This window comes from Lactuca virosa, chromosome 4 (assembly GCF_052849685.1).
Source record: "Lactuca virosa cultivar CGN04683 chromosome 4, Lactuca_virosa_CGN04683_v6, whole genome shotgun sequence".
Classification (NCBI taxonomy): Eukaryota; Viridiplantae; Streptophyta; class Magnoliopsida; order Asterales; family Asteraceae; genus Lactuca; species Lactuca virosa.
In genome coordinates this window covers 90208496-90235630 of record NC_136429.1, presented here as the reverse complement: position 1 = coordinate 90235630, position 27135 = coordinate 90208496, and the positions used below count along the sequence as shown (strand labels likewise).

Here is a 27135-nt window from a genome sequence, read left to right as displayed (position 1 = left end):
ATTCGATCTTGAGATAAAAGACAAAAGTGGTGCCGAAAACCTAGTTGCGGATCACTTAAGTCGGTTGAATATTGGTGATTCTTCTTCTCCCATTCTTGATGAATTCCCGGATGAACACCTACTCTACATTTCAAACACTATTCCATGGTATGCGGATATTGTGAATTACTTGGTTACGAAAGAAATTCCCCACGCGTTTAGCAAGCACCAAAAGGCCAAGTTAAAGAGTGATTCCAAATACTACGTATGGGACGACCCTTATCTTTGCAAGCATTGTCCGGATCAACTAATACGGAGGTGTGTTCACCAAAATGAGGTCGAGTCTATCTTGAAGTTTTGCCATGAGTATGCATGCGGAGGACATTTTGGTCAAAACAAAACCATGCAAAAGGTGCTCGAATGTGGACTCTATTGGCCAACAATGTCAAGAGATACTTATCTATTTTGCAAGAGTTGTGATAGATGTCAAAGAATGGGCACCATATCCATGAAAAACGAAATGATTCAAAATCCCATCCTCATTTGTGAGATCTTTGATGTATGGGGAATCGATTTCATGGGCCCCTTCCCCGTTTCTTTTGGATATACTTATATACTCTTGGCGGTTGATTACGTCTCAAAGTGGGTGGAAGCAAAGGCAACAAGGCATGATGATTCTAAAACGGTAATTGACTTCTTGAAGTCCAACATTTTCGCAAGATATGGTGTACCAAGAGCTTTGGTGCGTGATAGGGGCACTCATTTTTGCAATAAAATGATGGAAGCCATGACAAAGAGATATGGTGTCACACACCGGATATCGACCGCTTATCATCCACAAACAAACGGCCAGGCCGAAGTGTCAAATCGAGAAGTCAAACAAATTCTTGAGAAGACGGTCAACACTACATGAAAAGATTGGAGCTTGAAGTTAGAAGATGCATTGTGGGCGTATCGGACCGCCTACAAAACTCCAATTGGTATGTCTCCATTCTGCCTCGTCTATGGAAAGTCTTGTCATTTACCGGTGGAATTGGAACACAAGGCATATTGGGCGGTTAAAAAGTGCAATTTCAATCTTGAAGAAAGTGGAAAGCACCGAAAAATGCAACTTCAAGAAATCGAGGAGTTGAGGAATGAGTCTTATGAAAATGCAAGCATCTACAAAGATAAGACAAAAGCGTTTCACGACAAACACATCACTCGTAAGCATTTTATTCTGGGCCACAAAATTCTTCTTTATCATTCACGCTTAAAGCTATTCCCGGGAAAGTTGCGATCTCGATGGCACGGACCTTTTATTGTTATAAAAGTGTTTGATCACGGTGCGGTTGAAATAAAGAGTTTGGACACAAATCAAATATTCAAAGTGAATGGGCACCGCTTGAAACCGTTCTATGAAGGCTTCGACACGGGAGAATTCGACAAAGTAACATTGGAAAACCCGAATTACGAAGATTCACGGAGGCGGCGCTATGTCTTGGCAAAGACGTTAAATAAATGCATTGTGAATAAATAATCTCCACTTGAAGTTTTGGGTGTTTCTAAACTTGAAGTTGGCCTAAAAATAAGCATATAGAAGTCTTCCAGTGATTTTGGTGAAGTTTGAACAATTCCAAAAATTCGACTTTTGCGCGGGTACCCGCGCAGCCTCTGCGCGACCGACCCCAGCCGCGCAGGTTCCGAGTTCCAAATTGCACCAACATGGGATGCAAACTGTGAGTTGCGCGCGGCCGAAATCCACCCTCGCAGATGTTTGCGCGGCCAAGAACAAAATGCTACCTTCCCTTGCGTGGCCAGCCAATGCCACACCCCCCTTATAACTCCCACCCGGTAGGCCGCTCCATGCCGCCCCACACCCGGATCCGACCCTTGAATCGACCCGAAAACCCGACCCGTTCCTCCTTAACCCACCCTTATACCCCCCCTAAACCCGGCGGACTACCCCACCCACCTTGTGCCTCCCGTCTTCGACCGCCGGTCGACGACGCAGTGCTCTTGCCACCTCCGAACATCACTGTCGCCGCTTCCACAGTTCGCCACCGGCCAACGCCTCCCTCCAGCAGCGTCACGCTCCAGCCGGCGCCCCGATTTCGCACCACCACCTCGCCGGAAAAGCGCGCCCACGTCTGCCGCCTTCCAGCTCGCTTTTTTTTTCTTTTTTTTTTCCGTCGGCGCTCCCCCACCACCAAACTCCCCACCTAATTCCGACTGCACCCCACCCTTTTAACTCCGAGAACAGCCAACCGCCGCCACCATTATCTACCTCGCCGGAAAATCGTTCAAAACCCGATTCCGAAGCCAAATCTCAGTCAAATCTAAAATTCCTTGGGGCATTATTTACCAAACACTCCACCACACACCGATCTACTACGCATTTGACCAAATCACATCGCCGGAAACCCTAGCTCCGCCGCCGGCCGCCGTCTGTCGCCGCCGCCGCTCGTTTTGACCAAAAAAAAAATTTCCAAATTTTTGTTTCTCACCGGATATTCAAAAGATTCAATCTTTCGGGTCAACTTCAAGCTTGGGGTGCGATTTTAGCGATTTTTTTTTTTTGGGTTTCAACACACGAATTTGGTACATTTCTTTAATTTTATCGCATTCAACTTCTAATTTCAATTAGCTTGTGCTATGCATTAGATTGATTTGAATTGGACTTAGTTTGCTTTGAATTGATTGAATTGCATTGAATTGTGCCAAATTGCAAGTTTGGAATATTTGTCTGGATTATATTCTTATTATTTAGTTTGTTTGGATTGGTGTGAGGCGAGTATGAGGGATAATTTTGGCCAAGTTTTTGTGTTTGCTAGGTTTATTAACAGGTACAATGGCAAGGGACAAAACCATTCACGCCTCTCATGGTCCTTCCCGTGAGGCTTCATCCTCGCAATCCACAAAAAAAACGTCAACCGAGAATACCGATCGTGCGGGTAACCTTGTCCTCACTAGCGCACAAATCAAACAATTCAAGTCAAACCTCCAAAAACGTGCAATTCGAGCCACCAAATTTTACCACCAAGATTCCATGACGTACCTTGGCCTTGACGATTGCCTGCAACAGCTGTTCTTCAACATCGGTTGGCACGAGTTCCTCGCTCTTTCCGCGCGCACTTACCAACAACCCACAATAGAGTTCCTTTCCACTTATGTACGGGATGACACGGCAGGGGTGCTCACATTTAAACTCCAGGGTCGACAACACCGACTCACCTACGACACCCTCAACACTATCATGGGCACATACGATAACGACAACACCGACATCTATAGCCATCAGTGGACTCGATTCAAACGCGTGCCTAATCTAGAGTTTTGGACTCAAATCACAAGTCTTCCAAACTTCAATCCAAGTCGACAAAAAGATCCTTACATCATCCATCCTTGTTGGAGAATTACCCACCGGATCCTCTCAACTTCCATCTTTGCCCGTCACGAGCCGGGACAAATCAACACAGTCGAACTCTATTTCCTCTATTGCATGAGCCATCGGCGTTGGTCTTTACCCGGTTTCACCACCTTTTTTCTGGATAAATGTGACAGCATTCGCATGAAGACCACTGGCGACATTTGCATTGGAGGTCTCATTACCCTAATTGGTTTGGGTGTGGGCCTTGACTTTCCCGAGTCTGAGTATGTGCCAGTGGATGATCCACCTCTCTACCTCCTTGACTGCATAGCCCTCACCCGGATGGAATTACTGATGCCTCATCCTACCCGTCATAACCATTTTTCTTGGCTCAATCATATCAAGGAGCCACTTTACATCTTGCCTAATCCTAGCATCTCCGCCTTTTCCACCAGCGACCCCGAAACTTGGTTCTTACTTGAAGAGTTACACGATGATGATGATGCAGGAAATGATGATGAAATGCAGGTCGACCATTCCAATGTTGGTAGTCCATTTGAAACCGAAGACCATTATGACCTCCCGATCCAACAATTGCCACCACCCCTTTATGGTCAGCCTTCGGGAGCCCATTTTGAGCCACAACATGAGTACCACTCTTATCCACAACGCAATGAGCCCGATCCCGAACACGAGTTTCCTCTTGATATCTACAGTCAGCTTGCTTCCTTGCGCCTCCAGGGCAATCGGAATACAGCTGCCATTCGCCGCATCGAGGAGCAGCAAGCCCGCGCCAACAACTACATGGAGGATCTCTGGTATCATTTTCGGTCCGACGACGGTTACCCCCCTCGTGGGCCTCCTCCACCTTGATCCCGGTATGATCCTTCGTCACTCTCATCCTAAGCATTGAGGACAATGCTAAATTTTAAGCTTGGGGTGAGGTATTCTTATATTTTTATATTTATTGCATTTAGGTTGTATATAGTTGCATTTAGAGTAAGGCATTTAGGTCATTCATAAAAACTGCATAAAAAATTCCAAAAATATTGCATATTTTCTTTCTTTCTTTTCTAATTTTCATTCTTTTTAGATGCATTCTAGTTTAAGTTCATGCATTTTTGTTCTCTCTTGTCTTCTCATCCCTACAGGTACTAGAGCACCGAGTCATAAGTATTGAATCATAAATTGGTCCCGGGTCTTGATATGGAATTCCTTGTATTTGATAAGTGGGACACGTTTTAAGCCTCACGGACCATTTTAAGACCGCTTGTGTGGGGGTCAGATGCAGGTAGCTTGATTGGGTCTAGGTGCGGAGGGATGTGGTTGGTCATGCCAATGTGTGCGAGCAAAGATTAGCCCGGTAAGGTATTATGAAGACATTGAAGATATTGAAGACTCGCATCTTGGTTTTGGGGGGGGAGTACCCCTTAGTACTCCCGAGTCTCGTCCGAGCCTTACTTAGTTAGATTCTCACCACCTTTTTAGGATAGGTTATCATTTTTATAGGGGTCTAGAGTAGTTAGTTAGATAGATTTTGTTTATCACACCTTGCATTAAGGTGCTAGATGAACTTTGAAGTGGGTCCCCCAATTCACATCTTTTGGGACCAAGTCTTTTCGGTAACACCCATTTTTTAGTCATATCCCACCCTTTTTAGTTGATCTTGGCACATTGTCAATGATCATTTGGCGTTCATGTTAGCCTCCATCATTTGTTACATGGTGAAATTCCTTAGACCTTCAAAGAAGAAAACACAAAAAAATGAAGAAATTGGAAAAGTGAAGACAAAAAGAAACAATGAAGAGGATTAAAGAAAAGCAACAAAATCAAAGAAGAAAAAATGAAGAAAAAGAGCAACACAAAAAGAAGAACAAGAATCCAAGCTCAAGGCTTTAGTTCAAAAAAAAAATTGAAGATTTAAGAAGACTGAATATCAAGCAACAAAGAGGCTGAAGACCAAATAACCGAAGTCCAAGATTGAAGATTTAAGTTGTTAGGTTTAAGTTTAGGTTAAGTAGAATTTTTATTATTTTATTTTATTTTTCATTTTTGGTGAGAAAAGGCCTTGACGATGAGACGGTAAACAGTAAAGGACAGTACAAGGGAGAAGCCTTTGAAACCGGATGTTTTCCCGGAGGCCGCGCTACAAAGCCCTATTTCGTACTATACACTTTAGCCTGACAAATGTAGGAATCATAGTGTGTGAAGAGGCGCCTTTCCTTCGTGCACTATGGTCTACATTGGTGATTTAAAGTGCCCCCACTGGGCGTATCTCTGTTTCCTTTGTCTTGCACACCGCGACTACATCCAGCCGTGATCTATTCGCCCATCAAGTGGTTGAGAATGTGGTTTATGGCTCTAAAGCGGGGAACATTTTTGAGGATGCATAGGGTCCATGAAGGACTAATTCTGACCATGTTGACTGATGTTGACCAAGTTCTATGGTACCTTTCTTTTTCCTTTTTAGTTTAGCTCATCCCGAGCTCATTTTAGTCTTGTTCTAACTTGAGGACAAGTTAGGTTTAAGCTTGGGGTGATTTGATAGCTTATTTTATTTCCTTATTTTTATTAGTTTATTTTAGATTTTTAGATCTTTTTATCATTATTGCATTGTATTTTATTTATTTTTCTTTAGTATGGATCGTACCGGGTGCTTTTTATGTTGCATGAGGTATTTTGCAGGGTTTTGGAGCTTATCGCGATTGTGGATTAGAGTGAAGACGGACTTGTGGGCTTTCGATGCATTATTGGGCTTGGCGGATCCAACAAAGAAGAATTGGGCCTTAAAGAGTTGAAGACTTGGATATTTTGGGCTTGTGAAGATGGATCATGGATAATTAATTTTGGGTTTGGAGCATCCACATTTGAAGCTAAAAGATGATTGGTTGATTTGAATCACATGGATATGGAGGGGACCAAAGGAATCTTTGGTAATGGAAGGGTGGAGTGGTGGAATGAAGGACCAATAGCATTACAGCAACATTTGCGCGGGTGGAATTTCCGTTGCGCGGGTACCCGCGCAACTGCCCAGTTTGGGTATTTTGGTCATTTGGCTTGCCATTACCTTGGGGGATCTAGCAGCCATAACTTCGATTTGACACCATTGGAGACCTGGAGGAGGCGATTTTTGAAGCTCAAGACTCATTTATCTTCATCTTTCCAAGATTTTTGGTAGTTTCTTTATGCAATTAGACTTTTGTGATTGTTGTTCTATTTCCATGAGTGGCTAAACTCTTTATATTGGTTAACTTTGGTTAAAACCTTTGAATGTTTGTGGGTTTTTGAAGGATTCATGCTAGATTATCAATTATCTTATGTTTATGGTTCTAGATCATATTTCTTATGCTTGTTTAATGCTTTAATCATGAGCTTGGCACTTGAATGAGCTATTGTTAGTTTATTTCTTTGGTTTTGCATTGAATCATTGAATTAACTTAGAACAAGGGCTTTATGATGGTAAAAATCATCTCTAGTTTATGAATCATAGCTCCTTTATGGATGTGTAAGCATTGACATCCTCTAGGAATTTAGGATTCCTTCTTTCTTAAGGCTAATTAACTTCTTGGGTCCAATTGCTTCAATTAAATCCTTGATCTTGATTAAGAAGGTGTGTTGTGGGCTTCCCCAACCTCCATACTACCTAAGAGGAATCTTGGCATATCATGCTTCATGATTGCTATAACCAATTTGGGATGAATGATAAGCTTCATGTTGGATCCTAATGATAAACACACAAATGTTCATTGTGTTGAATTGCCTTAGTTAACCAATTGTTCCCAACATTTGAGCATCTCACTATCTTGCTTAATTGCAAGTTTTTAGTTATTCAAGTCTTTTAGTTTTCAAACAATCATAACACCCCCGTTTTAGTTTAATTGTAGTTAGTTAGTTTATTTACGATAGTTCTTTTAGATTGCATTGATGATTGAATACAACCATTTCCCCGAGGATCGATACCCCTTTTTACCATTATATTACGTTTTATTTGCAAACAAAGGGTGTAATTTGCTTGGTGGACTTGACATCCCACCAACTGTTTTTATTGATTTCCTGAGAATACAAGTAATTTTGAAAGAGTGTCAACAATTAAGTTGGTGAGTGCATAAGCTTTTGTATGTAGAGTTGAAATCCTTTCTTTGTAAATGTAGTGTATGTTCAAGAAAAATACAATATTTTCCTTATAAAATGAGTTGTAGTCTTAAGACTCAAAGACCGAAATGTACAAGTATTTTCCATGCTTATGATAGTATATGCAGTTTTAAATAAATAAAACCCTTTTGAATGTAAGAATCCCCATAAACTATATGTGTCGTTGTTTCCCTATGTGAGTTATTATAACCGTGCAATTGACATATATGGCCTGTTACGACGTACTTCAGGCATCGGAATGTTATGACATTTGTCACCCCAGACCTACCGGTCTAGCTGTTACATGCAGCTTAGGTGCGGGATTGTCAGTCCCAATATAGATCTATATACAAGTATCATGCACTCCCTACAACAGACTAAGGTTATAATACAGGACTTTAACCGGTACTCTAAAGAGTACAATGAAGTAATATCTCACAAATTTGATTCAACGAGTTTACGTGTAGTGTGAATGAAAACCCTTTTTGTAGTAGAAATGAAATCTTCCTTAGTATGTTCGTAGTGTTAATGTACCATAAACTATACCTATTATAGTTTATCATATATGTTTGTAATGATGAAAGATCCTTATGTGAATGATTATCTCTGTTTCATGGAAGTAAACCAACATGATATACAATCAACATGTAGCTATTTATTGCTATACACTTTGCTCAACATGTTACAAAGTGTTAATGAACTTGTAAATTTATTTTACTAGTTTTAACTTTTCTGTCACTGTTTTTAGAAAAATCATAGAAAAATCATTGTAAGTCAAAAACTGAATCCGTAAAGTCTGGGAGTTCATAAAATGTGTCTAGTTTGTTCATAATTTTTATTATGATTTTTAGTGGTCTCTAACCAGTGTGAAAGTGTCCATCTTCACAGACTGGTCCGAAATCATTCTGAAATGATAGGTAGTTTTGTAAAAATCGCCATAAATTGTAGAAAAATCGTATGAATGCGTGCAAGTAGTCATTAGAAAGGTATAAACCTGAAATATTTTCATATTGAACAGTTTCGAAAAATATTAAGTTTAAGATGGTCAAAATAGTTCGTGAATAGACCATAACTTTTCTGTTGAAAGCTAATGTTTGAGTTTAGAATATGGTTTGGTGTTGTAACTTGTATTATCCCCCTTGAAAAGTTGAAGAAAACATGAAAATGTAGGGGTATGAACTCACTTTGAGTGATTTCTTGTGGTGGAAGGTTGAAGAAGGGGAGTTTCAAGTCAAGAACACTTGAAAGATGCTTGAAGATTTGAAGATCCTAAGAACAAATGTGTAGATATTTGTGTAAATGATCCATGATTTGTATGAACATGTGAAGATGGTGTAGAAGTTAAAGGAAAATACTTACCAAAAATGGAGGAATCACTCAAAAACTTCCTGGAGAATTTGTGCTTTAGAAGGAGGGAGAGAGAGAGAGAGAGAGAGAGAGAGAGAGAGAGAGAGAGAGAGAGAAAGTTTGCTTTTGGTGAGGAGTGAAATCTTGGATGTGAAGAATGAAGATTTCTTGGGTGGATTTGATTAAAGCAAATCTGATGGAGTGTTGGGATGAGTTGAAAAAGGACAATGATTTGACTAGGTAGAGTGTGAATAGTGACATAAAGTGGGTGTGAGGATGGCTTGTGTCATAACTTTATGGAAAAGTCAACAAGTACCTTTAGATATTATCTTGAACAAACAATATGATTTATAAATAGTAAATCCTCAAGATAGGAATAAAATATAAGTCTAGGAGGTCTAATATGTCAAAAATATGAATTGGGTGAAAATCTCACGTCAAAATCATAAAAAACGGGTTTAAAATGCGAAAGTGGTCAAAATCTAGAAAAAGGGGGCGAGGATGCGAAGGTAGGTTCGCATGAGAGAGGGTTCGCAGGAGAGAAGGTTCGTAGCAAGAAGGGTAGTGACTGCGAACATGGAGGTTCGCAGCAAAGGTTGATAGGAGACGCGAACCTGGCCGAGGATCCGAGGGTGAGGCTCGCTGCGAGGGAGGAGTTCGGTGCGAACATTGTTAAGTAGAAGTGAATGAGTCCGAGAAGATGCGAATGTGCCCGGTCAGGATGCGAACTTGTCCGGTTCGCAGCGAAAGGCATCAGCAATGCGAAAATGTCCGGTTCTTAGGGTGCGAATGTGAAGTTCGGAGCGAGAGGAAGGCTCGGTGCGAGATATCTCGGCTAGGATGCGAACCTCCACTAAAAATTGAACGTGTCTAGGGCTTGCGAGGACCTGCGAGCGTTCGCATGTGAACAGTAACCTGCGAACCCTCAGGCCTCTTTTTGACCTCCTTCTTCCGTTTTAAGTTGTTTTCGACCAAGGGAAGGTTCGGGATGGTATGGATGTTTATATAAACGTTGGAAAAGTTATTTTTATTACCAAGAGGTTTGAGAGAGATTGGGAGAGATTTTGGAGAGAGAGAGATAGAGTGAGAGAGATTGAGAGAGACTTTGTTTGTAGCCTTTGTTAGTGTTTGGCCCCGTAGTGCAAGGTTTGTAAACCCCACTATGCCTCGTTATGAGTGTTACCCCCGAAGGGTACGTAATAGTGTTTTATCTAGTCGTTACATCACCCACCCTATTAATGGTTTAGAACTTCTGAACATATGAAACTTCCTAGTGATACTTTGTATTAAGATAGAGAGTTGTACATTAGTAAACATAGAGTAAGCCCTAACATACAAGCACTAGTTGAGTTGACCGGTTTGACCCGTTGACTTTGTTTGACTTTGACTTAACCAGAAATTGACGGTTGTCACATGCACCCTATTTAAAGTCATTAAGTGCCTCAAGACCATCACCCTATCAGCCTCCCTTGCCTCTTAAGTCATATCACAAAACCCTAGCCTCCCATAGTGTGTTATTGAGCCTTGGAAGTAATTTTGTGTTGTTTTGTGTGCATTAAAGAAGGTGGTGCTTGGTGACCAAGCTTTGGTTGACTTGAGGTTGTAGATCCATAATCTTCATCAAATTTGCTAACTCCACAAGGTATAAAGTTCTCATCTTGAAACCACTTTGTGTTACATTGAGATTAGGGCTTTTTTGAGCTTATTATGGTCTTATGAGTTCTCCTTGTGAGTTTGAGCCACTCCAAGAGCTAGGAATGCTAGATCTTAACCTCTCTGATGTTTTTTGTGTAAAAAAATGTTATCTTGATGAATCATATTGGTCCATGCATGAGTTAGATCCTTATTATGGGTCTTAATGGATAAAATTGGGCTTTGCGTCCCATTAAGACATGAAAAGTGGTAAATTTGCCAACTTTATGCATTAATACCCTGACATGAAGTAGATTTGAGGTTCAGACATTAAGAGCTTAAGTGGTTAAGACAAAAATTGGACAAATGGTACTCTGGCCGGTACGTGAGGCGTAATTCCTGGTACGCTGCACGTACTGGGTCAACTGCCCGTTTTCGAGTTAACATTAGTACGTCGCGCGTACGAGGAGTACGCCAAGCGTACTCGGTGAGGTGGGCTTTCGTCGTTTTGGGTCCTTTTTGGAGTCGAGATTCTTTTGGGCTTTGGACCTTATCTGGATTTTGGGTCTTATGTTTGTTGGGTCATGGGTATCTTTGGTCTTTGGGCCATTATTGGGTCTTTGGGCCAAGTTAGTTGGGCCCATTAAGGGAAGGGTAAAATAGTCTTTTACCCTAGGAAAGAGGTTGTGGAGTCAGGACGCCAAATATGGTTATTGAGCTAATTATTAATTAGGGTTTTGGTTGTTTGGTTAGTGAGGTGGTTACCAGTTGCAGCAATCTACGTATTTCGTTATCAACAGGATCGATGTGAGTTTGCTCACTATACTGTAGGACACTAGGATATGTTATGTGCTTGTAATCTTTGTGACTCCTGATGTATGTGTTATATTCTTGTGTGCTTGTTTTCTATATGTATGTGGGGTGAAATAGACCTGGTACAGCCTTGTGCTGACATATGAGTTGAAATAGACTCGGGGTGAAATAGACCCGGGGGTGTAATAGACTCGGTATGGCTTGGGCTGACACATGAGTTGAAACAGACTTGGGGTGAAAAAGACTCGGGGGTGAAATAGACCTGGCACATCCTTGAGCTGGCAGATATGTATGGTATGCGGTATTTTGGGTAACTCAATAAGCTTCGTGCTTATGATTTTTAGTTTATGTTTCAGGTACTTCCGAAACCAAGGGGAAGAGCTTGGGGTGATCGTATCGCACACACCACATTGTTCCGTATTTTTCTTTACTCTGATGTATTTTGATGTTTTGATCATACTTGATTTTATTATGGTGTTATGGACATGTTTTTGAAAGATGGTTTCTATTATTCTAAAAATTGAAATTTTTTAGCCTTAATTTTTTATATGTTACGAGTTGGTATCAGAGCCTTGCTTTGAGGGATCCAAGCATACTCTCGGTTGTGTCTGAACTCAAACTGAGGGTTTGGTAAAAAAATTTCAAAAGGAAATTTTTATAAAAGAGCTTTCTAATAAAGAAAAGGGGTGTGGTGCATGCAATCGACCGATCTCAAGTAAGTTTCCCCAAAATACCCATACATGTTTTATGATATGCTTTGATTTGTGAACCAGTGAATCACATGCTAATATAGGGCTAAGGATTTGCTTAGGATTTGCATGATAGAATGCTAGGAGAGATGCACTTATATGCCTATTGTATCAGCTTGTAGACTTGAATGCTAGTACTGATCAGTCAGTGATCAGATGGCATGTTTAGGTTATGCTTGTTCCGATTACTCGATGCTCGAATGTTGTTTGCTTTGTGCTATTAGGAGTTCGCATTAACTTCAGCTAACTAGTAAGCGAATATGTTCAGTTGCATATTATTGAGACTAAATAATTTTAGAAGTTTAGGTTTTAACTCTATTGCGCAGCTCTTGTTTGAGTCCAACCGTTGTAGTATGAGACCTTTCATTCAAATAATTATCTGGTGTCGGTGATATGTAATTGTATTTGTGAGTAGTTAGAGGGTTTTAGGGGGAGTCCTTTTGCAGCTGATGGCGAGGAGTAGTGTGGTGGTTGCCCTAGGAAAGCCTAGAAAGAGATTTAGTGTTGGGAGCCTTGTCTTGCTGATGATTGTATGTATGGATAAGGGAGTGACTTGGAGGATTCGAAGCGATCTGTAACACCCAGAATCAGAAAGACCAAGAAAAGAAAGGAAAAGCTCTAAGTTAAGGAGTCAACTCGTCGAGTCCAGGGAAGAAATCGACGAGTCGGAGCGGGATTCGGGTCATAGAGTAAGTGACCGACTCGGCGAGTCGGCAAGTGGACTCGGCGAGTCTGGTCTGGGCGAGAAAAACCCTAATCTTAGGGTTTGCACCCTATATAAAGAACATCATATCCCTCCCTCAGCCTCTTTACCACCCTTTTGAGATCCAGAAACCCTAAATCGTGAGTGAGAGTCCTTGGGAGCAATTTGGAGCTTAGATAAGTGGTTTTTGTGAAGAGATCTTGAAGATCAAGAAGCTTGGATCAAGGGGATTTACAAAGATTTGGATTATTCTTCAGTGGGAGGTCATCTTGGAGGTAATAAGCTGTTACCTTCACCTTTTTGCATCTAGATCTATTCTTGAATGAGATTTTGGGGCTATTTTGGTAAGATTGAGATCTATTTCGGGTTTGGGGCTTAGATCTGAGGTTGCTACTTCAGATCTAGGGTTATGATGGTCCAGAATGTCTTAAAGCAGCAGTCAATGAATTGTTGGTGAAGCCCCTTTGTCTTAAACCCTAGCCCTAGAGTGTTTTGGGCCTTTAGCTCTTTGGTTTCACGTAAAGTTTGCAACTTTACGTGGGGGTTAGACTTTAGAAGAATGGATCTATGGGTTGGAGCCCCTGTATGGCTCGAAAAGCCACTTTATGGATTAAGGACTGAAAAGACTCGGCGAGTCATATGGGTGGACTCGGCGAGTTGTATGATGATGGGCAGGGACTCGACGAGTTGGAAGAACAACTCGGCGCATCTGTTGAAGATTGTCATGGACTCGGCGAGTCTGTTCTTGGACTCGACGAGTCAGGTCGCAGACCCCCCAACCTCTTCTAGTTAAGGCACAGATTAGTGAGTTGAGTGGTGACTCGGTGAGTTGGACAGGATGGGACTCAGAGATCGTTGAACTCGACGAGTCTTGGGGTGACTCGGCGAGTTGAGTCGTATTATGAGAGTTTCTGAGTTTAAGAACTCGGCGAGTCTATGGGTTGACTCGGCGAGTAGAGTCAATCAGGAAGGTTGACTTTGGCCAGGACTTTGACTTTGACCGATTGACTTCAAGGGTATTATGGTAAATTGGATATTTATGTCAATGGTTCATTGATGGCTTTAGGTGTTGGAGTTTGGAGCAGTAATTCGGGATTGTGCTTTCGTGGTTCAGCTTCAGCAGTAGGAGGTGAGTTTCCCTTGTGTGGATGGGTCTACGGCCACAATGCCGGCCCATGTAGTAATGAGTAGGAAGACCCGGGGGTTAGCCCTAGGCACTATATGCTAGTATGATATTCAGGACCAAGGTCCAGTGATAGCGGGCGGGTGCCCAAGGAATGGTTTGCATGATAGAATATACTTGTTATCTGTGTGATACATGTATGTGCCTGGTAGGGAGGTGAGTGTGGGCGAGGTCCCGAAACTCACAAATAGCAGAGTGTGGACGGTGTTCCATATCTCATTAGCAGCAGTGCAGGGGCGAGGCCCAAGTTAGGAAAGGAGTGAGTGTGGGTTGGGCCCGTATCTCACTATCAGAAGGAGTGTGGACGGGGTTCCATTACTCATCAGTAGCAGGACAAGGGAGAGGCTCAAGATAGGCGAGACCTTAGAATAGGATTCAGTAGTATATGTTTGGTTATGTGTTGTGGTATGTTTATGTGTTAGTATATGATTAGCGGGCAGGGCCCAGGGACAGGCGGGGCCTAAGAGAAACAGATCTGTATCCGAGCGGGGCTCAAAGCCAGGCCGGGCCTGGAGCGGCGGGGCCGTTGTAGCGGGCGAGGCCCGAGGTAGTGGGTGAGGCCAAAAGTAGCGGGCGTGGCCCAGTATTTACAGTATGTGATTATGCAGGGTATGTGGTAGGTTGGGGAACTCACTAAGCTTCGTGCTTACGGTTTTCAGTTTTGGTTTCAGGTACTTCCGGTAGCGGAGGGAAGAGCTCGGGGTGATCGCATGGCACACACCATTGATTAGACAGCATGATATGTTTTACTCTGATAATGAAAATATGTTTTGGAATTAATACTCTGGTTTATGTATGGTTTCGTTTATGGTTTGACAATTATGTTTTAAGTAATGATTTTAAAGGAAATTTTTAGTCATGAATTTTGGGGCGTCACACGATCCTTGAGGAAAGTACGGATAGATGTGGAAGGTAGTATGGGCCCGTACTCCTGAAAGCAGAAGATTCGTACTCGAGTCAAGGAAAGCTACGATAGGGTCGGCCTTACAATGTAAAAAATTAGGCAATGACTTAGGGCCCCTAATTGTAAAGGGCCCCTGTTTTAAAAATCAGTGATAGTATGCAACCTCTTACGCATAATCAACAAGAGCAACAATATGCACGCTTGACACCACAATCAACAAGAGAAACCGGCGACGCTTCAATTACCACAAAACACGATCGATTTACACAACCTCTGTTTTATTGTTCTTCCTTCAATCCCTTCTCTATTCTTCCTTCTCCATTATCTTCTATTCTCAGGTATTTCATTATATAATCTATTACTTCTAGTTTATGATTGTTCATTTATAGTTGTTTTGGTGATTGTTGTTATTAATCAAATAGTAATGACCAAAGGGCCCAAAATTTTAGTTCGCTTAGAGCCTCTAAATTGGTTGAGCCGTCTTTGGCTACATCTAAATTCCGAAAGAGTTTTAATACACATTTTAAACTATTTTATTTTGGTTCTTTGCGGTCAATGCTTTTATAGAAATGTTAGCAAAAATACATTTATAGGCATGCACTTTTTCAACAAATTATGAAAATACAAATGTAAAAGAAGAGAAAAAACTACCGTCTCAACATTTTGAATGACTATATGCTAAACTTATATTGTTAAGTTACACTACCCGATATCTTTGTATATGTTCTTGAAGTATTGGCATAAATGTGTGAATCATGTCTTTCAATTAATAACATCATTTAAACATTTACACTCTCTGATACTATAAGTTGGAATGGTATATTCCTATCGATGATGAGAATGGATATGTTGTAGGGAAGGCTGGGGAGTGGGGGAGGTCAAGAAGACTACAATGAGAAATTGCCTTCAACAGTAGAAGCAAAGCAAAGAAACCCCATGTTTCTTTCATGTGAGGATTGTCTCCTTACACCCCCCCCCCCCCCCCCCCCCCACCCATGTGGTCATTTAACCAATTAAATTCAACCTTCCCTACTTGTTTGTACATCATGTTTAAGATTGGGGCCTCCCTTTTACCCTTTTTAAAAGTTTGAGCCTTTTCCTTATCCTCAAAAGTTGTGGCTTATTCCATTTCTTGGCACTCACTTACATGCCACCACTTTCCAACCAACTCCCCAAACTCTATATAAATATTTGGATTTCAAAAAAAAATACAACTTTTATTTTACATTAATAAGAAAATAAGGTAATGTTTTGATTATTTTGAAATTATTTATTTTTGTTTAGCTCGTAAGATTTATAAAGTTTGCATTGTAGCAACTATGGACATTTTGGTATTTTCAAATAAAATTGTAATTTATATAACATGCCAACAAGCATAGTAAATTACTATCAAATGGATAATAATTAAGTTACATTGCTTTTATAGTAAAAAAGTATATTGCATAATATAAAAATTAATCAAAATCTGTTGTTATGTTATTAACATGAATTTATAATGTTACGAATCTTACGATTGCCCCTTGATTATGCACGTATTATATATATATATATATATATATATATATATATATATATATATATATATATATATATATATATATATATATTGGAATATCCTCCCCTCTTCCCAAAAATGCTATCAGTATGACAAATTGACAGATGCATTTATGTTTTAAAAATATACTCCAATGCTTTAATACCATTTCATTCATATAATATAATATGCTTAGAAACATTCCAAAGTTTATGCCTTTATGGATATTGTGAAAAGCAAATCTCACTTCAAAGTATGGATATAGTAGTCGCTTGAGAAAAAGTGGCTTGGGTCAATGAAGATGCCCAAAAATACAAGTTTGGATTTGCTTTATTCATCAAGTTCATTTGTTTAAAATTAAATTACATTTTTACCAAGAATATGCGTATAAAATGCACATTTTAAGTTCATGTCTTACCCTAGAGCCAGACATTTATCAGTTATTTTAAAATTGCTGACAAATTGAAAGACAAATGCTTCTAATTAGACTTCAAGTATGTTCAACAACGAATATTTGAGAGTTTTAAGGTCCCCATGAACCAAAGAGAGATGACATAACCTTTGCCTTCAAAGATACAACACTTCGTTGAAGGCGTTGTAGAGGACATTAGTGAGTCTGATTCTGTTGACTAGGGATGATCCCCACTTGTGTTTTAGCTAGGGATAGTTGTTACTTCGTTAGTCTAACATTTTTTTCTTGCTTTAGTTATGGGGCATATGCCCCTTAGTTTTAGTATTTGTTCTTCTCGAATGTCTTTCTTTCACACATTGGTTGTGCTACTACCCGACTTATCGCTAAAATTTGTCAGAGTCATACAATCATTTAAAAAAAAAAATAACAAAACAAAAAAAAAAAAAAACAAAAACTTCATTCGAAAGTGGACGTATTTTGGAACAGCATAATTTTGATTAGAAGAGTAATAAGAAGCAAGCAAAAAACATATTGCATAGTAATAATAACTAAAGAGGGGTTGTGAAGCCGATCATCCCAAATTCTCAATTCAGACTACGGTTCTTACACTGATTACTAACCGCAAAAGAATAAAATAAAATAAAATAAAATAAATAAATAATAAAAAAGAGACACAATATCGTCAAAGATATAAGCTTTTTTAGGTTTATCCATTCTGAATATGAAGTTGTTTCCAAAATTTCAAAAAACCCAAAAGGTAATGCATCTAGTCCTTTTTGTTGCACGCCATTAAGAGTAATAGTATCAATCCACTTTATCCAATCCAAAATCGACCGAGTAATAGGCAAATGAAGCTCCCATCATCTGCCAATTAACTTCCAACGATCCATAGTCATCGAGTGTTATTAAACAAAATACTTATAATTCAAAAGATACTAAGTATGTTTTTATTTTCTTTTGAGAGCTTTTAGCTTTTATATTTTCATTTTATATAATTTAGAAACCTATAACTAATTTTGTCAAACAAACAATTTTACAGAAATAAAAGTTATAGCTTCCGACTTCTAAGTTCTAAGTTCTAGCAACTAACAACTACTTTTGACAAACATATCTTTCAAGTTACATCAATCCATTGTCACCACTTACGGGTCCAAAAGGTTGTTATAATGTAGTCAATTATTAGATCATATCGACCAAATAACTTCTAGTCTGCTGGTATTAGTTGTTGTTCTCGTTTTCTGAAATCGATAGTTCAAGTCTCGTTTAAGATGGATTGAATTAAAGTAGTTTAGCAATAGATTGAATTTGTAGTTTAAAAAAAAAACAATTAGGACATACCAATAAACTCATTCTTCTCATCTATCAAACCTATTTTAAGGTTGGCCTTCTTTTTATTGTTTACAATTATGATTCCTTTTCTAAAGGACAAATGATGCATTTACATATTCATGTACTTCAAAAAAGTTAATTTCTCAAGCCAAGTTGCGTAGAGAATTAAACAAAACATTTAATAAGATGAAGTGACACCAAAATAAATGATAGCGTTAATTTTTGAATCTATATGAGTAAGCAAAAATATGTTCATTTACTTTATCTTTTTAGTCCTTTTAGGGTTTATTTTTAGCATCCCCATTTTATTCTTTTAACAATTATCAACAACACGAGTTTCGTCTAAATATTTTTTCTTTTTAATTTTCAACGTGGAGTTTATATTATATATTAGCTTTATCAAAATACATGTTAGTCGTCAGTTTTTGATTTGCATTATGAATTATTTTTATTTTCACTAATAACTTTACATATGCCATGTCATGGTTTTAAAAGGTTATGGGTTAGCCTTTTAGGGTTTACATCTCTCGGGCTTAACTTTGTGGGCCCTGTAACATTAAATATTTGTCAATTGTCATGCTTGTGAGTGAGTTTGTGCTCTTTATGCGTATATGATAATTGATAAATGCCTTTGTGCTTAAAGCTACCCCGAAACTACTTTGTAAAGTGGACCGAAGAGGACTGGGTTAGGTAACAAGCTAAAAAACTGTTTGATTTATGATGGGTTTAGTAAATTAATCGGTAGCTAAAAGCTTGAAGATAGTTGATAGCTGAAAGAAGAAAGTCATAATTATTTTTTGTCTAAAAGTGTTTGATAAAAATAGATGTTAATTTTGAAAGATGTAAAATTACAAAACAAAAAAAAAAAAAAAAAAAAAAAAACTAAGAAACTAAAAGGTCTTAAAAGCTATTTAAAATTAAATAACTTTTTGATTATGGGTTTTGTTTAAAATAAAAGATAAAAACTCCTAAAACCAAAAGAAACTATTTTTTTTTCTGAGCTTTAAATGAATCTAAAACCACCCAAAATCTCTCAAATATTTCATGTCGAACAGGGGTTAAAATAGATATTTCATAAAATAGACAAATTGTATTTTAACAAGCTTATAGAAAACTATTGTGGCCACATTTTATAACCCAAAAACTATAGTATTTATTTCTCATTTGAAATTAAATATATATTTAAAACCCAAAAACTATAATTTTAATTTTATGGGCGAAAATGTTAGAAAAACACAATCATATAGCATTCAGAAAAGCTCTTACATTTTGTGTATATATAGAACAACCCTTATATTTTTAGTTACCTTTCTGATTTACCGAAATATTCATTTTTTTAGAGAAGTTAACGGTTGTTTTGTGTTATGACATTTATCTTATTCGTTTTTAGGTTGACATGGAAAAAGAAAAGGTGGCATCACTTATTTTTGCTTGAGTAAATTGTCTATTCCGCACGTTTAATCTTAGACAAGAGGTAATGTCATTTATTTTTGTTTTCATGGTAACCTAAAAATGAAAAAGATAAATGTTATACCACAAAACAACCGATAATTTCTTTAAAAAAATGGATATTTGAGTTAATGTGAAATGTAATCGAAAATGTAAGAGTTTTTTAGCATATAAATAAAATATAAAGGTTTTTATAAATATTGTTAAATAGATGGTTATGATTTTTTTGTGTGTAGAAACATGTACATGAAAATGTTGATAAGATAGGCCGTTTGAAAATGCGACCCAAAGAGGAATCCTAAAACCTAGCCCATAAATTATAATCGAATTGCCATTTGAAGACCATACAAATTCAACATGTCCATAAAATCGAAAAAGAAATTGTTGCGTATATGTAATCCAATAAATTCAACATGTTAATTCACTTATAAATTCATTTTAAACAATTTCCTTTTATTCGATTCAATCTCAAATGTCGGAATCAAGGTTCTAACACTTGAATCTCATCATATAATCCATTAAATCCAACTAAATTATCCATTTGAATGTTTTCACCGTTATTTTTTATATATCTTTTGTCCTTTTTCATTTTTCGAGCCAACTTACCCACTAACGTCAACCAAACATCAAGTAGCAACTAGCAATTGAAATGTTATGATTAGAAAAGATATAATCTTAAAATAATAATATTTTTTTAAACAAATTAATTAATAAAATTATATACATTTAAATACATTTAGGTGACTTTTGGGAAATAAACTGTAGCAACCTAACGATCTAATCTATCTGATTATTTTCTATTTCTATGCAAATGCATGGCCCATCACCGAAAAGTTGCCCCAATACCAAACCTGGACCTAAATACCTAAAAAATGCCTAATAACGTTTTTCTTTCTTTTTTTGTTTAGTATTAGTGGTATTTTATTTTTACTTTTATAAAGAGTTCCTTATGATATGATATATAAATAATAAAATACAAATTGCTATTAATATAGTCGGTAAGGATATGTATGTTAAAATGAGAAAAATTGTAAATATGTAACTATTAGTGTAAAGAAAATGTCATTATGCTACAATTTTTTTGACCAAATTGCCCCTTGTTACATATACACACACATCACACAGCATACACATACATAAAGGACTGGGAATTTGAATAGACATCAACCATGCAATTTTTTTTAATCTTTCAAAAACCTCTCATATTCATATATCCAAAATTTTAACATATAATTTGTGTAATTTTCAAGATTATAAAGTTAGTCTGAATCTGGTATCTCTCCTTCCTCCAATTCTTGTTTCACACCTCCAAACTTTCCCTCTTTATCTTTATCTTGAAGTTGCATTTCATTATACAACAAACCATCCAAATCAAGAAAATCATCAGGATTTGTTTCAGAGATTAAATGAGAATAAACATCCATCAATTCCGGGTCAAAGTCAAAACTCATCAAGTCAACAGCTCCAACTTTGTTATCTTTATCTTTATCATCATTCTTAGCATCATCAACAACAAGAGTCTCTGATTTGCTATTTGATTGATTCATGAGATCAACGACATGAGAATCTGAAGAATCTTCATCTTTGATTTCTTCTTCCTTAAAGAACACGCCTTTCGGGCCCGGTTGACTTTCGTTGACCGGGTCCAACTTAGGTTGCACTCTTCGTGGGACAATGTCTTTAACAACTTTAAAATCAGGGATATGTGAAGGAAGTAAAACGTGAATCACAGGGTACTCTACAATCACTAAATTGGCTAACTGCTCACGTATGGGGGCGTTTTTGTCCAACTCACGAAATGGTGATCTTGGTTGCTACATTACAGGAAAAAAAAAAATTTGAAACATTAAAGATAATATTATATAACTGAATAAAGTAAAGCAGTTGTACTTTTACCATTATATTGGCTTGTTTTTACAACTTATGAGCATATTTTAGGACAAAAAACCTAACTGGTCAACTTGAATATGCAAAACAGATAAATAATAAGTTATAAGTAAAGATAATATAAAGAGGGTTGAGATAGAAAATACCTTTGGGTGTTTACTAATGAAAATTCTTAGAGATTCAAGAGGCTCAACACAAAACAGCTTTAATGGATGATTTATTGGACCAGGTTTTAGATGGTTTTCAATCACCGAGTAAAGATTTGAATCTTCATGCACACTAAAACAACACAAGTAAGGGGCTCAGGTTCACAATTATAAATTGAAAGACCAAATTGACTTTTTCAACATCTATATAGAAAAGATGCTTACTCATGGTCAATTAACTTAACATTGGTTGAATGAAAGTGCAATTCTATCGTCCAAAAGATAGATTTCTTCCTGAAAACACAATGATTGTTAACATGTTATAGTATTTTCAAAACGGAAATCAGATGAAGTGTAAAGAAGATTACATGTTGTTGAAGTATGTCTTGTTGGTTTCCCTCTTTGACATTCCAGTTGGCAAGAAGAAAAGTCTAATCCTCCTATTCTTGGCAGCTTTCAGCAAGTGTTTAAGAGGGAATGAAAGCCCACTGTAGTATTTCCCACAGATTTGCATTCTCATTCTCTTGGCGGAATCAGCTATTCTCTTCACATCTTCCAGCATACTGTAATCTGCTTGCCAATAAACAAATTCACAACCGTTGTAGTTGTTAGTTAACTCATCTTTGGTTAGAATTTTCAATCAAAAGTGAGCAAATCATCTCCCGAGTCATGATGTATACATAATTTCACGAAATCTTCAAGTATCAAATTAATAAATAACTGTAAATGTAATGAAAATTCCAACGCAAAGGAGCTAATTTTCAGAACTGGCTAATAAATATCCCATCAAAAAATTCAAGCATCAATATGTTTTTTTGGCATTTTGAAACCCACCAAACTACTAAGTGACTGGTTGATGATACAAACATCAGCAAACTACAGAAGACTTCCTTTTGCTAAAAGTTCGTAATCCTAATCGCTAATAAGTAGAACCAGAATTCGAAAAATTGGATAAATTCAAAAGGTGAGTTTGATTGGGAATTTACCAGAGAGAAGGAGATTATCATCAAATTTTGAAAGAGGAACGAACTCTGTCTGTTGTTGACGTTTGCCTGTGCATCCAGTGCGTTGCTTGTGAGCTTTGACACAAGGGAGACTGCAAGAGCGGATGGAGCAACCTGGGCATTTGTACTTGAAATCGTTTGTTTTACACTCGTCGCAGCCTTTAGATGATGATGATTCGTATGATTCCATTTCCATGGGTGGGTTTGTGCTACAAAGAACTACGCCTCCGTCCTGGTTTCCCATGGAGAGGTTTATCAGAATGAAAGAGCGAGTTCTAGGGTTTATTAGGAGCTGAGATGAAAGTGGGTCCAAACCCGGACCGAATGGACCCGGACCCGGAAAACCCGGAACCGGTTAACGGGATTTTGTTGAACCGGAAACCGGACCGGTATATAGGAACCGGTTCGGTTCCGGGTACGGTTCCGGGTAAAGTGGGTCTAGAACCGAAAAACCCGGAAACATCAAAGTGGGTAGGTTGGAACCAGATAAAGTGGGTTTAGAACCGGAAAACCCGAAAAAACCGGAATTTTTGGGTAATTACTTACTAGTTAGTGGGTTGAACTTTGAAATTTTCATATTGATATCCCGACTTTAGGGGACTGTAACTCATTGAATATGAAACCAAAATTAACAAAATTATAGTCTAAAATCATGTACAAACTCTAAAATACACTCTTGAAAAAACCACATGTCAATCCGACTTTAAACGAATGAGATATGCATGTGTTAACATTTTCACATAATACAAAGTACAAAAACAAATAGCTGAAAAGTTGAAAATTTTCAGTTTTGATATCCCGACTTCGAATGACTGTAAATCATTGAATGTTAAACCAAAAATGACAAAATTATAGTCTAAACTCATGTACAAACTGTAAACTACAAGTTAGAAAAAACCACATGTCAATCCGACTTCAAATGAATTAGATATGCATGTTTTAAAACTTTCACCGAATACAAAAAAACTGAAAAACTAAAAACTTCCAGTTTTGATATCTCGACTTTGGGGGACTGTAAGTCAATGAATATAAAACTAAAAATGGAAAATTTTATAGTCTAAAATCATGTACAAACTCTAAACTACATGTTGGAAAAAACCGTATGTCAATCGGAGTTGAAACGAATGAGATATGCATCTTTTAAACGTTTCACAAAAACCGGTTCCGGTCCTAAAAGTGGTTCCGGTTCCAAACACCGGTTCCGGTTTTTAGACCCGGTTTACCCGGACCCGATGGACCCAGACCCGGATTACCCGGAACCCGGATAAAGCCAATTTTTAAACCCGGAACCGGAACCGGTTCTATATATTCCGGTTCTAACGGTTCAGGTTCCGGTCCGGTTTTCCGGTTCTAAATCTCATCCCTAGAGCTGACAAGTTCATCTCCCCACTTTTACTAAAGTGATCGTAATTTCACTTAAAATTTAAAATAGCCAATTTTAGGTAAATAATAGAATTGTTGCTATTTTTCTAAATATTTACGTTATAAATTATTATAGTAATATTTTTATCATCAAAATTATTATGTTTTCAAGGTTTACAAAAACAATTGTTTATTTATAATAGTTTATTAGTAGTGGCGAATGTAGAACAAAAAATCACGTGGTTCCTAAATTAAGTGAGGCCAATAAAAAAAATCAACAACACTTTTGGGGTCGGGTCGGGTCGGCTCATGTACCTTAAAAGAACTGAACCAGTTCAATCGGCTCATGTACTTTGTGCCACCGATTAAAAATTTTAAAAAACCGATTGAAATATAACTGAAAAATGCGTATGATTTAAAGAAAAACTAGTTGATTATTAGTCCACTGATAAAGCGGCGAACGAAGAGTGAGAGTCTTTGGCATGTGGGCTTTCATTTTATTAGAACAACTTATTTATTTATTAATATTTTGAAAGTGTCGATTAAGAGTGGTTAACTTTTTGTTATCAATCTCATAATTTAAAATAACAAATTGCCCTAATAACTTATATATTTCTCTTTTTAAATGGTTTTTTAAGAAATTAAAAAAAAAAAAAAAACAAACTCAAGGTAGGTCTTTTATTTTTTCTAAGGTAGTTCCTAATTTTTCTATTGTATACATTCTAAATGAAATTGAGAACTTAGGTAGGTCCTAGGACCTACCTAAGCATATGGTGGATACGCCCCTGTTTATTAGCACGTTATTGTTAAACTAGGTGTGAGACTCGTGTATCACACAAGTTTATTAAAAAGAATTAATATCAAATCATAAAAATTTAGCAATTTTTAATGGTATACTTTGTTGGCAATATTTAATTTTCATTAGAACACAAGTGACAACAAATGATTCTTATTTATTAGGATAAAAGATGAACATGACATATCTCTTAATAGTATCATACATTCATTTGTATCACATAATAGCATCGTACTTTCATTTTCATCTCATGCTAGAACAACTAAAAACCATTATGTCCTTTTAAAAACTTTACTATTATGCCCTTGCACTGTTAACATATTAAAATTAATAGTTTTAACATATCTAGGAACATATTTCAAATTTTCAACAAAATAAAAACTTATTTATATTTATCAATGGACACGACATCATATTTGCATATCCCTTAATAGCATCATACTTTCATTTGTATCACATAATTTGTAACACCGTAAATTTTCAAACAATTTTTTCATTTTAAAATCACATACTTCTCATAACACATTTCACAAAAATCTCATTTATTTAATTTACAAAACGCAACTCCATAATTATTTGATTAATAATCCAGGATCCTCAAAACATAACTCTTTCTCTGGTATGTACAATCAAGTCGGCGCCTTCCCGTGATCCTGAGAAGAACCTGAAACACATATCACATAACACGGTAAGCACGAAGCTTAGTGAGTTCCCAAAAATACCACACATATCTCATCAGCCTCTCATGGCTATACTCAGATAAGACCCTCCGGTCAATGTGTCTCAGTGGGACCCTCCGGTCCCACAACTCGGGTGGACCCTCCGGTCCTAACTCAGTAAGCTTAAAATAATACATAGCATAAATCACAAAGACATAATGCAGGATATCAAAATACTCAATATAAGCACATAAGACCCTCTGGTTACACAAACGTTACCACTCTAGGTAAAGTATAGTGAGAAGACTCACCTCGGATGATGAACAGCTCCTATAGACGTTGTTGCTGCACACCGGCCTCTAACACTGGACCAAAATCCACAATTACCCAATTAATATCTAAGTCCAAACCCTCACTCTTTAGGTCTAAAGGTAGTCCACTAACTAGCCCATCAATAACCTAAAACTCATTAAGCCCACCAAGGCCCAATATGAATGGGCTCTCTGGAGGCCCAACTCTCAAGTTCAAGTGACAAGCCCAACACAAGGGCCCAAGGCATATATATAATATTTCTCTGCTCAAAATCTCTAGTACACAAGCCCAAAGATCCAGGCCCAACCCTTAAGGCCCATTATAAGATTTAGCCCAAAAAGCCCACAGCGAGGTTACGCGGGGCGTACCTCCCTTGGTACGCTTAGTGTACACGAGCATGCACGAAATCTGATCGGGGACACCAACCCAGTACGCGGGGCGTACTAGGATTACGCTCGGCGTACGTCCAGTATGGTTTTTCTCACTTTCTTGGTCTTAACCCGTTAAGACCTTAGCTCATATCACATATTTGGACTCCCTAGAAGCTCTTACTCCATAAAGACTGTGACTTTAAGCCTTTGCATGGTTGGTAAAGTCACAAACACCCAAAACTCTCATATTCTCATCTCAAAATGCACATATCTCATGCATGGGTTGATTCAAACGTCCAAGTCTCGATTTTTATAACTCCACACCACTAAAGACACTCAAAGAAGCTGATAAAAATCTCTGGAGCTCAATATCTCATAAAGTCTCCAACTTTGGGACTAAAACCCTAAAATACACTAAAATGATGCACAAATCAAAAGAGTGAGAAAGCTTTGCGCTTTATACCTCAACATGAAGCTTCCAACTTAGATAAGCTCAGATCCAAAGCATGAAATCCCACTCCTTCTTCTTCAAGGCTCCTTCTTCACTCCAAAGAAACACAAGATCACTCAATAGCTCATAAATGGTCACACAAGCTCAATGGACGAGTATTTAGGTTTGAGAGGGTTTATTGTCTGAGGATGGTGGCCAGGAATGAGGCCATCTTATTCTTTATATAGGGACACCCCCTCATTTAGGGTTTCATTTTGTGCCTAGTACGCCCAGCGTACCCTCTGGTACGCCCAACGTACTAGGTGGCTCCGCTTAAAAGTCACGTACATGAGTACGTTAAGCGTATACACACGTACGCCCAACGTACTCAGCTGTCACCTTTCTCAAATAAGGGACCTATATTGTCAAAACTTCAAACTTCCATAGTTTCCTCGACATAACTCTGTTTCCAAAGAACCACATATCCACGGAAAGGTGACGAGAAGCCCTACGCTTCTAGCAACTCGTCGCAGCCCTGAGGCTTTCTCATGCCCGGGTTGCAGCCCACGAACCCTAAATCACGGACGATCCGAAACAAGATGTTACATAATTGTATCGTACATTCATTTTCATCTCATAATAGCATCCATACTT

General features: G+C 37.9%; 2 protein-coding genes across 2 annotated transcripts; one reads left to right on the top strand and one right to left on the bottom strand.

The window, feature by feature from the left end:
• Positions 1 to 961: 961 nt before the first annotated feature.
• On the top strand, positions 962 to 1498 carry LOC145104762 (uncharacterized). The gene has a single exon (XM_079041948.1). It carries the CDS (start codon positions 962 to 964, stop codon positions 1496 to 1498), a length of 537 nt encoding a protein of 178 aa, XP_078898074.1.
• Positions 1499 to 20527: 19029 nt separating this feature from the next.
• On the bottom strand, positions 20528 to 22828 carry LOC145106270 (uncharacterized). Its single transcript, XM_079043282.1, has 5 exons — positions 22534 to 22828; positions 21916 to 22117; positions 21773 to 21841; positions 21548 to 21680; positions 20528 to 21328 (listed from the first exon to the last, which is right to left on the bottom strand). The coding sequence occupies exons 1-5, from the start codon at positions 22793 to 22795 to the stop codon at positions 20774 to 20776; spliced, it is 1221 nt and encodes a 406-aa protein (XP_078899408.1). The 5' UTR covers positions 22796 to 22828; the 3' UTR covers positions 20528 to 20773.
• Between the last annotated feature and the right edge of the window lie 4307 nt (positions 22829 to 27135).

What these genes read in the sequence shown, in the direction of transcription:
- LOC145106270 (XM_079043282.1), bottom strand. Translation starts at nt 22,795, where the DNA reads ATGGGAAACCAGGACGGAGGCGTAGTTCTTTGTAGCACAAACCCACCC. An exon ending in AAGACATACTTCAACAACAT is followed by an intron (nt 21,842 to 21,915) that starts GTAATCTTCTTT and finishes TTGTGTTTTCAG; the next exon opens with GAAGAAATCTATCTTTTGGA. An exon ending in TCATTAGTAAACACCCAAAG is followed by an intron (nt 21,329 to 21,547) that starts GTATTTTCTATC and finishes CCTGTAATGTAG; the next exon opens with CAACCAAGATCACCATTTCG.
- LOC145104762 (XM_079041948.1), top strand. Translation starts at nt 962, where the DNA reads ATGTCTCCATTCTGCCTCGTCTATGGAAAGTCTTGTCATTTACCGGTG.